Source organism: Lytechinus pictus, chromosome 3 (genome assembly GCF_037042905.1).
Source record: "Lytechinus pictus isolate F3 Inbred chromosome 3, Lp3.0, whole genome shotgun sequence".
In the NCBI taxonomy this organism is placed as follows: domain Eukaryota; kingdom Metazoa; phylum Echinodermata; class Echinoidea; order Temnopleuroida; family Toxopneustidae; genus Lytechinus; species Lytechinus pictus.
In genome coordinates this window covers 56,654,629-56,670,998 of record NC_087247.1, presented here as the reverse complement: position 1 = coordinate 56,670,998, position 16,370 = coordinate 56,654,629, and the positions used below count along the sequence as shown (strand labels likewise).

Below are 16,370 nucleotides of genomic sequence, written 5' to 3'. Positions count from 1 at the left end.
TTTTTTTGTGTTCCTTTTACCTTATCTCAACATGAAATGACAATATTTTTTGTCTTGGGCCAGAGAAATAAGTGTGCCGGCCCAGAATCCAAAATGGCCGCCAAAACCCCCCAAAATCACATTTTTGGCCACAAATTTTTTATTTGGTGGTCTTTTTCTCTGGTTTTGGTGTCTATTCATATGTTTTTTGGGGGCAGGTAATTTGTTTTTCCTAAAATAAGTACTTTTTAATCATTATTTGTAGAGTTATAAGGTGATTTTACTTAAATTTACAAATTTTTAAAGCCTTTTTTCAGCCAAAAAGTAGGTTTCATCGTCTTGTGGTTCTTGGATATTAGACGATGCCAGTTGAATAGTAGCAAGCAGCTTATATAGCTATATCCTTTTATTCTTCTAAATTGGGGTTTACGGATATTTGCGAAATATATCTTATCAAATAAAAAGTGTCATTTATCCATAGGGGCTACACAGTATACAATGCACTGTACATACTACACTGCATACATCCATGCATTGACCACCATGACATATCACAAGGTCTGTATATAAACTAAAGTGTCATAGAAGTGAGCTCCTGAGGTTTAGAATTAGATTGTGAATTGTGAATTTGATTGCTTGTCAGCTGATGTACATGTACATGATAAAACGAGATGTAACGTAAATTGCACATAAATAACAGTATAACCTGGTTGTGGTATCTAAATGGCCTATGTTTATGGGGTCAGGTAACTACCATGGTAACCCTGATCAACAGCCAATCAGAATCAAGGATTCCGTGCAAGTTACTTGGACAGCAAAGTTAACGTAATGGTAAATTTTATGCAACGGGCCCCAGAACAGCTGCAGTGTAAATGCCATAATGTTGTTAATGATATTTACCTCTCTCCGCCCCCTGAATTAGCATATTTGACAAAGCATGTCTTCAATTTCTGAGACAAAACATATCTTCAATTTCTGAGGCATCTAATTCTAAACCCGAGAGCTCATTTCTATGACACTATAGTTTATATACACTAACAGGCATTGTTATATGTCATATATGCAGTACATTGTATACTGTATAGCCCCAATGGACAATTTACTTTTTTTTATTAATAAGATATATTTCGCAAATATCCGTAAAACCCGAAGTAGAGGAATAAAAGCAATATACAAGGCTCCACATTAACTTTTTTTGGTGGTGGCCCATTCGGGCCACCAAAACCTTCAAATAATTATTTTTGGTGGCCCGATATTAAAGTTTGGTGGCCCAAAAAATATAAAGAAAAACATTAAAAATGAATAAATGGGTATAATGTTTTAACCACTGTCAAAAAAATGAAGGAAAATAATAAACTGCAAAAAAGTGTGAGAAAATTCCTTCCCTATATTTGCCAAAATGTTGGAAAAATTCACATTTCATATTAATGAAATGCCTTCCCAAAGTATTTACTTTCTCAAGAGTTGTTTAAGAAGTCATTTATAAACAAGAAAGAAAGTAACTGTCTGTTTATTTTTGGCTAGAAAAGACAGGAAAAGACACAGCTTCGAAAGAAACCAAGTAACAACATACATACAAATGCACACGTGGGACTGTGATGTACTCACCCATGTGTTTTTATGTGTTTTTATGTGTATTATTTTCATTTGGAAATCGGGTCTTTTTGAGTCAAAAGAGAGGTCATGATTCCTCTTTTTAATGCTTGCAAATAATCAGGATACACCAGATTTTAGCAAAAAGGTCTGTAGAAGGGCATTTCATTGGTGTAAAATGTGACTTTGACTTGGATTTTCAGTTCTGTGGAAGATTTCTTAGCAGCAACATTTCATATTGCGGGTGTCTATAAAACAAAGACCTAAGACCTAAGACCCCATATATATACTACCAAAAAAACTACAAAACTTAGAGGCTGTTCTCACTCAGTTCCTAAAACTAGTTTAGTGGAAACTAGTTTAGTGGAAACTAGTTTAACGCTAAGTGAGAACGGTCGAAGCGCTCTTGGAAGCGCTCTTCCAAACCAGTTTGGAAGACCACCTCGCGATGTAGTTTTCAAGATCGCTTCGCATCGGAAAAGTGGTTTTAGCGTAAGTGAGGACACAACCGTTCTTCGGGAAGCGATCTTCGCACATTTTGAGCGCGCTACTCCACACGACAGGTGTAGAATGCCTATGCTGCGGTTTCGAATTTCGCGCGAAACGTGTCTCCCCACTGAGAGCGTTTCCATAGCAACAAGAGCGCTATACGTGAAGTGATTTTGAAAACCACTTTCGTGTGATCAAGTGAGAACGCTAGCAAAGCGATCTTCCAAACTGGCTTTCTGAACCGGTTCCCAGTAAACTAGTTTTAGGAACGTAGTGAGAACAGCCTCTAAGACCCAACTAAGACCCTGTGTAAGTAATCCCCGGTAATACTCATGGGTATGAAGCCTAATCTGTGATCCAGACCAAGTTACACTACCAACTATATCATACTTAGACAAAACTACAAAACTAAGACCTAACCAGCTACAAAACTAAGACCCTGTGTAATATTCATTGGTTTGAGTCTAGTCTGTACTCCAGACCCAGTTTGGGAGAAATGCTTCACTATCATATGTACTCAATAAAAAACTACAAAACTAAGACCTAACCAACTACAAAACTAAGACCTTGTGTAATATTCATTGGTATGAGCCTAGTCTGTACTCCAGACCCAGTTTTGGAGATACAGACTAGGCTCATACCAATGAATATTACACGAGGTCTTAGTTTTGTAGTTGGTTAGGTCTTAGTTTTGTAGTTTTGTATTAAGTACATAGGATAGGTGAAGTGTAACTTCAAAACTGGGTCTGGAGTACACACTAGACTCATACCAATAAATATTACACAGGGTCTTAGTTTTGTAGTTGGTTGGGTCTTAGTTTTGTAGTTTTGTATTGAGTACATAGGATAGTGAAGCGTTTCTCCCAAACTGGGTCTGGAGTACAGACTAGACTCATACCAATGAATATTACACAAGGTCTTAGTTTTGTAGTTGGTTATAGGTCTTACTTTTGTAGTTTTGTATTGAATACATAGGATAGTGAAGTGTAACTTCAAAACTGGGTCTGGAGTACAGACTATACTCATACCGATGAATAATACACAGGGTCTTAGTTTTGTAGTTGGTTGGGTCTTAGTTTTGTAGTTTTAAATAGGATAGGTGAAGTGTATCTTCAAAACTGGGTCTGGAGTACAGACTAGGCTCATACCAATGAATATTACACAGGGTCTTAGTTTTGTAGTTTTGTAGTTTTGTATTGAGTACATAGGATAGGTGAAGTGTAACTTCAAAACTGGGTCTGGAGTACAGACTAGACTCATACCAATGAATATTACACAGGGTCTTAGTTTTGTAGTTGGTTAGGTCTTAGTTTTGTAGTTTTGTATTGAGTACATAGAATAGGTGAAGTGTAACTTCAAAACTGGGTCTGGAGTACAGACTAGACTCATACCAATGAATATTACACAGGGTCTTAGTTTTGTAGCTGGTTAGGTCTTAGTTTTGTAGTTTTGTCTAAGTATGATATAGTTGGTAGTGTAACTTGGTCTGGATCACAGACTAGGCTTCATACCCATGAGTATTACCGGGGATTACTTACACAGGGTCTTAGTTTTGTAGTTGGTTGGGTCTTAGTTTTGTAGTTTTTTTGGTAGTACATATATGGGGTCTTAGGTCTTAGGTCTTTGTTTTATAGACACCCTCATATTGCAGCTCCCTGAGTCTGAATAGGCTGCTAACGCACAGCTGCTTCAAGCATGCAAAGCTCAAGCCAACCGGCCGGCGCGGCCGGCTGGATAAAAGCTACTTAATGCTATAGCGGTAGGCCAACTTTGTGTGTAGATCAACAAAAAGGGCGCATGACGAACTGGCTTGCAATTTGAACTGTAGAAAGTTGATAAATGCGTGCAAAATGGGGAGAAAAATTGCGCTATTCTGAAAATTATTGGTTTCCCGATTCGGGCCACCAAAACTTAATATTTTTTCAATAATGGTTGCCCAAGGTGAATTTCTGGTGGCCCCGGGCCACCGCTTGCTATTGTTGAACTCGTATCATCTAATATCCAAGAACCCCAGGACGATGAAACCCACTTTTGGGCTGAAAAAAAGGCTCTAAAAATTTGAAAATTTAGGTAATATTACCTTTAAACTCTACAAATAATTGTTTGTAAGTACGAATTATAGGAAAAGCAAACTGCCTACCCCAAAAAGCATATGAATAGACACCAAAACCAGAGAAAAAAACCACCAAATAAAAAAGTTGTGGCCAAAACTGTAATTTTGGGGGTTTTGGCTGCCATTTTGGATATTTGCCCGGCACACTTTTTTCTCGGACCCGAGACAAAAAATATTGTCATTTCATGTTGAGATACATTACAAGGAATAAAAAAAAATTGCCATTTTGAAATGACAAAAAAAGTATTTTTGACCCATGTATAATCATGTACCATAAGTAACGGACTATAAACCGCACCCGTGGATTAACCGCACCCCCAACTTTGGACTAAAAAAAAAATCCTTCTCACATTTACATGCATATTTGAGGTACGAAGAAACAAAAACTCAGTTAAAGATTTCAAGGTAACCAAAGAGATTACCGGTATGCGGAAATCTGCTGTTCTTGATCAATTCATCTAAATGTTAGCAAGAAAGAAAAGTCCCGACAATATTGGCCACTTACACACTCACTCACCTCACAGTCACAGTGTACACACACACAGCATTGCCGTTCTTACATTGCAAACTACGATACGGTACCAGCAGTACATCTTATCAAATTATGATGTGTCTTTCCCGGCGTAGGAGGAAGAAACATTCACATTTCTTGCATCACAACCTCACAATCACTTTCAGAATTTTTCTAGCATTCGATGTCTTAGCATGAATTTTGGATACGGGATTACAGGAAGGTTCAAGAAACAAAGAAATTGGCATTTTTTCCAATTGTTTTTACGGCTTTGTGCCGTCTCTCTCGTGCGTGGTGTACATGGAATCTAGAAAAAATAAGCTGGTGCGAAACAGGACTTTCGCGGCCGGGGAGGGGTTAAAATGAATAGCGCCAGCTTAAGTCGCACTATATAAGCACAATACAACGCAAGCTAGCTCTCAGCTCACTGAACTCTCGCTCAGCTGTGACAAAATATTACAGAGTATGCTTGGTTTCTCTTTGAACTTAGCCAGGGTACTTCGCTGCTTTGAATCGAGAATAAAGTCGAAATTAGTGTCATGAAGGTGGGTGCGTTTGTTATGGACAATATTTGATTAAGATCGTAATAATCGCTTCCCATTACCTGCGGCTCATACCTCTCTAAACGACATTGCCCTGGGCGGCTACGCCCGGCCACTCGATGTGTTGTGAACTTGCAGACGTCTTACATGTTCAGGAGGGGTTACGGCGGGCTGGCTCAGACCCGTCACCGTGGATAAACCGCACCCCCGACTTTTGCTTCTATCCCGCCGAGAAAAAGGTGCGGTTAATAGACCGTTACTTACGGTAAATGGGATACAACTTCATTTCCGACATTTCTACGCTATCGATTTCATTTTTAAACAAGAATTCATCAAAAATAATGAAAAAAATATTATGAAAAGATGGAGGAAACTTGCCCAATGTTTACGCCGCCATCTTGTTTCCTATTGTTCTTTCCCAACGTTACGAATGTATTGGCAGCGTAAAACTTTGGGGAAAGAAAGAAAGGTATTAAAGGAGAGAGTGAAAAGAAGGAAAAATGGGAATAGAAAGACGAATCACGAGTGAATAAAATGAGGTGGGGGGATCGAAGACTTTGAAAAAAAAAATCTTTCATGTCAATATATAAAAGTTGATAAGGAGCTTAAATATTCAATTTTAAGTCAATACACAAAACGTATTCCATTTCAGACATCTAGCGTTCATTATTTTGTCTGCATGCGCACTCGCATTATTTGAAATGTGAAGTAGGTCCTTCTTCGTGTATTCCATAAAGTTCTCAAGATATCCCTTTTTCAGGTCTGACTGTAAAAAATTATCAGCTAGCACTGCGTTCTTGCATTTTGATTAGTGCATGAGAATACTTCTGTATGAATTCTAACATACTACTTAGATTCCCTTTTTCATGATCGACAGTTTACCAAAATTTTGGCTCGCTCTTTGCGCTCCCATTATTGTAAATAAACCATGCACCCTATTCATAATTAAATCAGTGCTTAAAATGTCCAATTTTCAGGCCTTAATATACAGGTAAACAAATTTTGCGTTCTCATTTGGCCTATTATTAAGTGATAATTTTCCTTTTTACGAATTCTTTATCCTTATTTTCCCTTTTTTTCAGATTGGAATATCAACAATTTTTAGTTTGCGCTTTATAGGTAGAGGAAATAAAAATAGTTATCCTTTTCATATGATGACAAAATGTGCTTAGAATGTCCCGTTCCTAAGTAAAAAAATAAAATAAAAAAAAAGGTCAGCTCGCGCTTCACGTATTATGCATTTGTATTTTATAAGATATTATGCAGCTTGTTCTTTATTTAAAAGGTGCTTCATGCTTCGCGCTTGCATTATTCATGTAGGGAGATAACCATCTTATAGAGTTACAAAACAGAGTATCCCGTTTTTCTAAATCTCACAATTTTTCGCTCGCATCAATTATTAGTTAATACCTATATACATTCGTGCACGCATTATACATAGGTCACATTTGCTCTACGGCGGCCGTACGGTGAGTTGAAAACAGCCGTTTTTATTAATTTTAATTCAAACCACCTATATGTAGTAGGTACAAAAAATGTTGAAACGTTGAAGATAACCATCCTTTTCATAATTACAAATAGAGTATCCCCTTTTTAAATCTCAATCTCAAACTTTTTTCCGTTCGCATCAATAAATTGTGTAGTTATACTGCTTTCTAAATCTTCAACTTTTTGTCGGTGACCTTTTAAAGATTAAAGTGCCCGAAGCGCGAGCTGCAAAAAATTAATATTCGGACCTAAAAACTGGACATTCTAAGCACCTTTTACAATCATGAACATGTTAGGCAGATAGGTATGTAATTAAACAATTATTTATTGGCGAGCGCAAAGCGCGAGCAGGAAAAAGTTTGAGATTTAGACTTAAAAACCGGATAGATCTACTCTATTCATATTTTCGTGAAAAGGATGGTTATTTTCCTACATGAATAATGCGCGAGAGCAAAGCTCAAGCTGAAATATTTTGAGATTCAGACCCTAAAAAAAATTACAGAGCACTTAAAAAAATCAATTTGTAAATCACACAAAATAATAATAAAAGCTTGATGTTCGAGCTGAAATATGTTTTGTATATTTTGACTTAAAAAATTGATATTTTAATCTCCATTTCAGCCTGTTGAGCAAGATAAATCATCAAACAGGCAACGTGAGCGCAAAGCACGAGCAAAAAATTTATATATTAATAGTGACCGACACATGAAAGACATTTTTTATTTTCAAAGTCTTCCCCTCATCTTATTTCATTCTCTCGTCTCCCTATTCTTATTTGCCTCTTTTCTGAAATCCTCTTCTTTCCTTTCCTATTATTTTTTCTCTCTTTCCCCCCTTTTTTTTGCGCCACCAATGGGGGGGGGGGGGTGGCCACATATATCCCCTGGATCCGTCTATGCTGGCCCCTGGGATATTAAAATATTTCTTTAATAATGACAATGTTTCTTTAACCGTATACAATATAATTTATTTTGATATTCTTGCCATGCCACAAACTGACTGAAGCTTGATCACACAGTGTATAATTATGGGAGGGGTGAACCCCCCTATTGTCCCGCGAATCACATAGCGATCATTAGAATGTGCTGTAATGTGAATAATGACATTGTAGTCACAACCTGGAGTCACAAAATCCCACAAAAGGCGTAGAAATCGAAATAAATGAATGAAAAAAATTGACATCCACATTAGTCCAAACTCTATACTCTGACTATCATTCTGTCAAGAATACAGTTTCCCCGACAGGTTCGACGCGGTGCTTATTACGTACGTACGTAATAAATACAATGTACGTACGTAATAAATACTATACGTATGTAATAATATTACTTCGTACGTAGTTTATAAATACTACGTACGTACATAATAATGCTACGTATGTACGTGATAAATACTATGTCCGTACATACGTAATAATACTACGTACGTACGTACATATATATATATATTTTTTTTCCGTTGTCAAAAATGTCCGGTTTGGGGCTTCGTACATTGATGCTTGATGGGATACTATACTACATACATGTAGACCCTACTCGGCATTGATTGCATCAGTTGTAAGTCATGTCAGTAGCTAGTATTAGAGGTAAGAAATAAAACTTCATTCATTTCTTCTTCTGATGATGATGAATTAGGGGTCTAACTTTTAGATCCTAAACATATTGAGCATGATTTTGTTCAACATATTATTGTTCAACTTCTTCCTCAAAAGTCAAATTTTACTTCAAAATCAAAGTTCAGATCTAGACTCCAGTCTAAATTGAAGTTAAAGTAAGGTCAGGTTCACCCCAGAAAAATGTTGATTTGAATAAATAGTCTAGAGAAAAATCAAACTAGCATAGACCCTAATGCTGAAAATTTCATCAAAATTGGATGTAAAATAAAAAAGTTATGACATTTTAAAATTTCGCTTATTTTTCACAAAATAGTGATATGCACGACTCGGTGACATGCAAATGAAACAGACGATGATGTCCCTCACTAGTTTAGTTTTTTATTGTTTGAATTAGGCCTAGGCCTAGAATCTATACAATATTTCATTTTTTACATCTTTGACAATAAGAACCAACTTGACTGTATAGTATTAAACAATGCTAAATTGCTAATTCCACATGTTCAGGAAGGAATTAATCGTTTTGCTTGACAATGAGGAGAAAATTATAATATTTCATACACCCTGTATTTCATATAATAAAAAACAAAAGAAATAGGGAGTGGATGATGTCATCAGTCTCCTCATTTGCATACCAACCAGGATGTGAATATACTGTTTTGTGAAATTAAGCGAAACTTTCAAATGTCATAACTTTCTTATTTTACATCCGATTTAGATGAAATTTTGGGGTGGACTTGTCCCATTTAAAGGGGAAGTTCACCCTGAAAAGTTTTGCTGTAGTGTAAAAATGCCAGAAAAGAATGACTTTTTGGGGAAGTTCACCCTGAAAAGTTTTGCTGTAGTGTAAAAATGCCAGAAAAGAAAGACTTTTTGGTGAAGGTGTGAGGAAAATCCATCAAAGATTATTATTATTTATTCGGCAAAGAAATTTCCCAAAAACAAATACACTTTAAGGCAATACTTCCATATGTCCCCTCCAGTACAATTGGAAAAAAAAATTATGGAGAATGTTTATTAATACCTAACACATACATGCATGTCATATCTAAGAGATTTAGGAAGGAAAAGTTGGATAAATACCAAAATAAAGCTTTATTCCGTCAAATTACTGATTGTGTGCGCTACTGTAGGTAATTTAGTCAGAAAAATAAATCCAATGTACTCCTGGAGATTAGACTAGTCGTAATATTGGCTGATAATCACTGCGAACCCCACAGCTTTCAGAAATTTCAGCTACCTCAGTGAATAGGGCGACGGAGTAGAGATGCATCGTTCTGCAGTCAGAGGTTCGAATCTCAGGACAACCGGAACTAAGAAGAACAAAAAAAAAACAGATGAAAAAGATAAAAAAAGTAGGGGGTTTTGTAGTAGATTTTTTGTGGAGGGGACATATGGAAGTCTTTCCCAATTCAGCATAAACAAATTACTAGATAACAAATATCAACCATTGGAATGCCAGGGACAGAAAAAGTTACGAGCTATGAGTAGGGACAGTGATTTTCCGTGATTGCGGAAAACGGACGGAATTCACGGAATCGGCCTTTAGAAACGGAAAGTGGCTTTTCAAATGGAAAATCATGGAAAACATGTTTTTTCTCAAAATGCACAAAATAGCAACAGAAATTAATCCCAAATCCTCAACAAAATACGAAAATCGACTGGAAAAAACACGATCTCACTTTGCAACAACAATCATGACAATCAACACATCGTAACTACTCTCGAGCCCCTCCATCACTCGATCGTATCTTAATTAGTTTACACTCACATCCGCATATAAGGCAGAATACAGCCGTGTGTTGCTGCCCACTGCGTTCACGGTGATTCAACAAATCCAAAATGGCGGATAGGCGGAAGTCGTCGACTGCTCAAAACGATGTCCGAAAAGTCCCCAAATCAGCGATAAAATCCCATTTAAACATAAAATAATGCTAATAATATGAAAGGTGAGAATGTATTCGTGTTGATTATGTTTCTCTAAATAGTTTTTGAGCTCGGATCTCTTCGATTAAAATGGATTTTAAAGCGATGTTAGTACATTGGTAGATGCAAATTTTGACCAGCGCTAGCATTTTGACATCGCTACTCATTGCGTATTGGTTTTCTATGTAAACGGAATTGTCACTTTTTCATGTACACAAAGTCTATGGGGAAACGGAATTTCCGTTTTCAGACATGCTGAAACGGAATTTGAGATTTTCTAAAACAGAAAAGGCAATTTTTAGAACCGGAAATCACTGTCCCTATATGAGATGCATGTAGATGGTGGCAGATGTGTGAAATGAGATTTTCTTCTAGGATTTTAGGGTGAGAAAGCTCCGCCTGTGCATATGCACACATACACCCTCAAATGCATCAAATTATTGATCTTCGGATATTTCTTTTCCAGTTTGACAAGGTACTCCCTGTCTCAAATGTGAAATCCATCCTGAAGTCTTTTTTTCCCCTTTAAATAGCACAATAATCACATGTGGGAGTGAATGCTTTTGAGATATTTTTTACTTCAACGAATTTAATTATCACTGCATTGAATGGTTTCAATTCTGCTAGCATTGTACATTATGTAATGTAAAGAGTTCAAACTAAGCAACTAAGTAGAGGTCTACTGTCCTTCCAAGTTCGACTATCATAAGGTGTAATTCTTTATAGGCTTAATTCTTTACATAACACAACTTCAGAGACATCCCCAAAATAACCTTCATTTCCAAACTTTTCTTACCGGTACATTTGAAAATGTAAGAGTAATTATGCAAAAAATCAGACTTATCTGTAGATAAAATTCATTAAAAAGGGTTAGAGTTTCAGCATATTTTGAAGCCATTATTCAGCTTTGGTAACCCTATTTTCATATCATGCAATGGAGATTCTTGCGAATACTTTCCTCACCCATGCATTAAAGGACAAGTCCACCCCAACAAAACGTTGATTTGAATAAAAGAGATAAATTCCAACAAGAATTATACTGAAAATTTCATCAAAATCAGATGTAAAATAAGAAGGTTAAATGACATTTTAAGATTTTGCTTAATTTCACAAAACAGTTATGCACATCTTGGTCGGTATGCAAATGAGGAGACTGATTACGTCATTCACTCACTATTTCTGTTGTATTTTATTATATGAAATATTCAAATTTTCTCCTCGTTGTCAAGTGAAACGACGATTTATTCCTCTCTGAACATGTGGAATTAGTATTGTTTATTCAGTGAAGTTGGTCCTTATTGTCAAATTTATAAAGAAATGAAATATTGTATAATTCAAATTAAAAAAAACCGAAAGAAGTAGTGAGTGAGGGACATCATCGACTCGATCATCTGCATGTCACTGGGTTTGTGCGTTGTTAGTTTGATTTTTCTCTATTCAAATCAACATTTTTCTGGGGTGGACTTGACCTTTAAGATGTTATGTTATTTCAATTTAAGTTTTGACTGCAACCCAGAATTTGCCAGTTTTTGTCCAATCCAATAATAAAGTCTTAAAACATTTTCATTTAGGATGATGATGAATGGACAGATTTCAGAGATGATTCACAAAAAGACTACAGTGGCTTAAAAATTCAGGCTCTTCAGGTGACGTAAGTATTATAGTACCTATGATTCTTCTATTTTACAATCAACAAAGGGGATGACACTAATCAGGGGTGTGAGAGTTCAGATTTTTGGCTGATTTTAGATTTGTTTTGTTTTGATTTTCAGCTTAATTTCAGCTTATTTTGGGCTTTCCTCTGTACAAAAAGTATGGGAGCTCTTTCTATTTCAGACTTTTTCAGCACTCTTCAGCTTTTTTCAGATCTTTTTATTTGTGACCACTCACACCCCTGACTTGTACTTCGGGGGGGGGGGGGGGGGGGGATCCGCCCCCCTCAACATTTTTAGTGATTAATCCGCCGCGCAATATATTTTGACTGCACCGCTCACTGACTTTTTACTTCAAGTCTCTCGCAAATTTTGAGACCAAATTTGCGATGCCCGGGTACGTGGTTAAAAAATTATGCAACATTATATAAGTGCATGTCAGACCCAAAACTGCTCAAAAACGTGAATTCATGTACAAATCCAATGCAAATTGTGTATTTAGCCAAAATTCATAAATGTTTCATAATCATTATTTCTACTTTTACTGATTAGAATTAATTAATTAATTTTGTCTTGTTTATGATCAGAATTAAGTCTGCAACAATTTCCATTTTAAAAAATATGAAAAAAAGTATAAAAAAAACAAATAAAGTATAAAATACATAAGAAAATATTGCGATACCAAATCTTTTTTATGTACATTAGATCAGAATCCTACAAAGCGTCTGTGAATAAAAAATTAGCAATTTTGGGGCCATAATAAGCTAATTAGAGCAAATGTTTTATTTCATGCTTAAATTAGCATAGTTAATTCATTAAAAAAAAATCTTATTTTTTCAGAAAAATTAATCATACAGCCTTGTAGATTTTATCGTACACTACCACTGTGCAAATTTTCGCGGCGATCGACGGCCGAGATCTCAGGATGGGGGCGGATTCCGCCCCCCCCCCCCCCTCGGCTGTGAGATGGGTCCAAATAACCCGGCTCTTTTAGGGTTAATGGAGAAGTTCACTATAATGATAAGTTGGTTTTAATAAAAGCAGAAAAAATTGCGAACAATATTGTGAAGGCATGTTGAGAATCTGCGAAGAGTAACAGAGTTATGAATTTTCAATGTTATGTTTTTGAGACATCACAGATGAGCACCTCCTTCTTGATTTCATGTTGTTTAAATTCCAAAAATGCCATTTTCTCAAAAAACTTAAAAATGGAATTTATGGATTTTATATAAATTACATGATATTTGGGGAGTGGCTCGGATTTGACATCACAAATTGAAAATTAAAAAAAACCCATCGCATCTTCTTTGACTACTTCACCAATATTTTTCCTAATTTTTTAGCCTTATTAAAACTAACTTCTCATCAGTGTCAACTCTTCTTTAAATCAAGGTGTAATCAGTGACTTCAGATATTAGTTGTGCCTTTTTTAATTTTTCCTCTTTGCGTTGTAGTATTGAAACATGCCCTGTAGAAATGTGGCCTTGCTGGGCTTGCCCTAAGGCCTGAATGTACTGTAAAATCCAGACTCTTTATGTAAATGTAATATTTCTGAATATCGTTCAGATTATTCAATAATAATAATCGGTAATCCGAGGCTGGCTTGTCCGAGGCCAAGGCCGGATCACCTGAGGACAAGGCCAAGGCCTGATTGCCCGAGCCAAGGACAAGGCCAAGGCCGGAAGAAAACGTGCTGCATAAAATTAATTGCATGCACTGTGCGCTATTAGTTGTTGTTGACTGTGTAGTGTTGCCAAATTATCGTAGCAACAATTGCCAGGGTATTGTTATTTTTATTTTTCATTTTCACAGTCAATAAATCAAAAATAAAACTAAATGTTGATTGAATTTATTTTGAAGACATTCGTTATAAATGTTGAACGTAAATGTTTAAATGAGAACTAGAATTTAATTCGTCATGCGGACGAATTAGGTGGTCTGTCCTTATTCTCGGCATCATGATCACTATCACCATGTTCATGTAGATCAATATGATTATCATGATGACAACGGAATATTCATTATGGATAGAATAGTTGTGAAAGACGGGAGATGAGGGGAGATGATAAAGCACTGTGAAAAGGTCTCATTAATATATGACAATTGAAGTATGAAAAAAGTATAATCTGTTTTATCTTGCTAAATTTTAACTTTATACCTTTTAATTGTCATAAAGGATCATGTACGAGGTGGTAAAAAGAAAAAAAAAGGAAAAAAATCATCTTGTTCACCCCAGGACTCAAACCTGCGCCCCCGAGGACGCTAGTCAAGTGCGTTATCCATTGAGCCACGATATTCCTCATAGGAATTATACATTCCCATAGAGATTACACGTAAGGAAATTTGAGAATTACAAATCCAATTTTGCAAGCGAAAAACGGGCATGATCTCGGCATCTGATCGAGAAATGAAGGCAACACTTCCGAAAGCTAAGAATCTCAGCTACAACATTCTAAAAGCTCAGGGATAACTAACAAGAAAAAATGGAGATATAGCTCACGAAATAGAGGAATGTAGAATCTAGTTTTGAGAAAAAGTCATGTCCCATAGAGATTACACGCAAAATGAGGAAAAATGACATGCCTCTTTTCATCGCCGTTTTACGCCATGATGCGTTTTTCAAAATGAAAATTCATGAATAATGACGAGAAAGAGTACATTCTAAACTACAACATATCGAAATCTGGGCGAAAAACGATCAATATTTATGGAGTTATGATCAAATTTGCATAAATTTGATGACGTCATTTTTGAAAAAAATGAAATTTTCAGTTTAGGCGCAATTTTGATGACGTCATGATCAAATTGAGGGACAATGGTGACATGAAATCAAATTTACAACTCATACTCTATCGATATATGAAATAAAAATTGGGGTCAACTGACTTTTTAAAGAGCTACAGTGAATTTTCAATAGACATGTTTTTGCCCATATATGGCCTGTAGTGAGAGCTCGCGCGCACACGTGCTGCAAACTTTAACGGGTGTTAATTTCGTTATTAATGGTCGTAGGTTGATCAAGGTATCAAATTTCTCAGAATTATATCATCAATGCAATGATATAAAAAAAAACTGTGTTTCTGCGTTGCGTTATGGCGTTACACGCGGAAACGCGCGCGCGCAAATTTTTTAAATGCTTAAAATGACTTGAAACGTACCCAAAAATTTTTATAGGCCATTTGGAGAATTTTGTTTGCTTTGACGCACGCGTCATGACCTTTACATGACCTTTGATGACATTGACAGATGACCTTTAACCTAAAGTTTATGTGATGTAAATATGGTTGATTATTGATGATCCGTTATGTTGATATGATCAAATTGAGAATTTTACAAAATGGCGCGTAGATGACGTCATCGTAATCAGATGACCTTGAAAAGCTTAGTATGCCGTCTCTATGATAGACTCTATATATGACAGAAAAATCAGCCAAATTGATTCAGCCAATTTGGATAAAAGTTGGCGACAAACATAGGTGCTAAAAATAAATAATAAAGAAAATTCTGACGAAATTAAGAGGTGATCTGTCATGGACAGACCACCTAATAAGAAGAGATTGAAGTAATGGCGCACACGCAAAACATTTTTTCACAGTACTAGCATGCACATGTGCATTGCAAAGTCGAGTCTCCGTTACGTCATTGTCAGTGCAGCATGCATGCAGTGCAGCTGCGCTGCATGAATTGGCTTAGAAAAAATAGAAAGACAAAAGGAAGTAAGAAAGAAGGATGTACTCATACAGGTGGATAGGCATACTCGACAGTTGACTTTTTCTATTACTTTCAATAATATTTTAGAGAAACTGATAACATTCGGCATTTGCACACCCTATAATTCTCCCGGCCTCAACCGGTCTTGAACCGAGTGCGAGGATTAAAGGAGAATGAAACCTTTCGAACAAGATAGGTTGTGTGAAAACAGAAAAATCAAAGAAACAGATCAACAAAAGTTTGAGAACAATTGGACAAATAATGAGAAAGTTATGAGCATTTGAATATTGCGATCACTAATGCTCTGGTGATCCTCCAATTGGCCATGCGACAAAGATGTGTGATGTCACTTGTGAACAAATCTCCCCATTACTTATATATATTTCACTTAAACTGCCTCTTTTATCACATCTATCTGTAGATCATGAATTCTTTCTAAAGGAGGGCATGTAATACAGAATTTTAAAGAATACATCATGGATAAAGAGTTTGTATCACCTTAAGAAAAAGCAAAAAGAGACATTTTGGGGGTATTTTATAGTCCATCAAAGGGAAAGTTGTTCACATGTGACATCCCACATCTTTGTCGCATGGCCAATTGGAGGATCTCCATAGCATTAGTGATTGGAATATTCAAATGCTCATAACTTTCTCATTGTTTGTCCGATTTTTCTCAACATTTCGTTAATCTGTTTCTTTGATTTTTTTGTTTCAACACAAGCCTATTTATTCCAAAGGTTTCATTCCCCTTTAA

At 36.1% G+C, this 16,370-nt stretch overlaps 1 protein-coding gene across 1 annotated transcript in view; it reads left to right on the top strand.

Annotated features, from left to right (window-relative positions):
- Nucleotides 1-16,370, top strand: part of LOC129255472 (protein CDV3 homolog) — a 33,325-nt gene that overhangs the window by 3,444 nt on the left and 13,511 nt on the right. Inside the window, exon 2 of the mRNA XM_064096028.1 lies at nucleotides 11,825-11,904. Coding sequence (XP_063952098.1) covers nucleotides 11,825-11,904 — 80 coding nt within the window. The remainder of the gene's footprint in view (nucleotides 1-11,824; nucleotides 11,905-16,370) is intronic.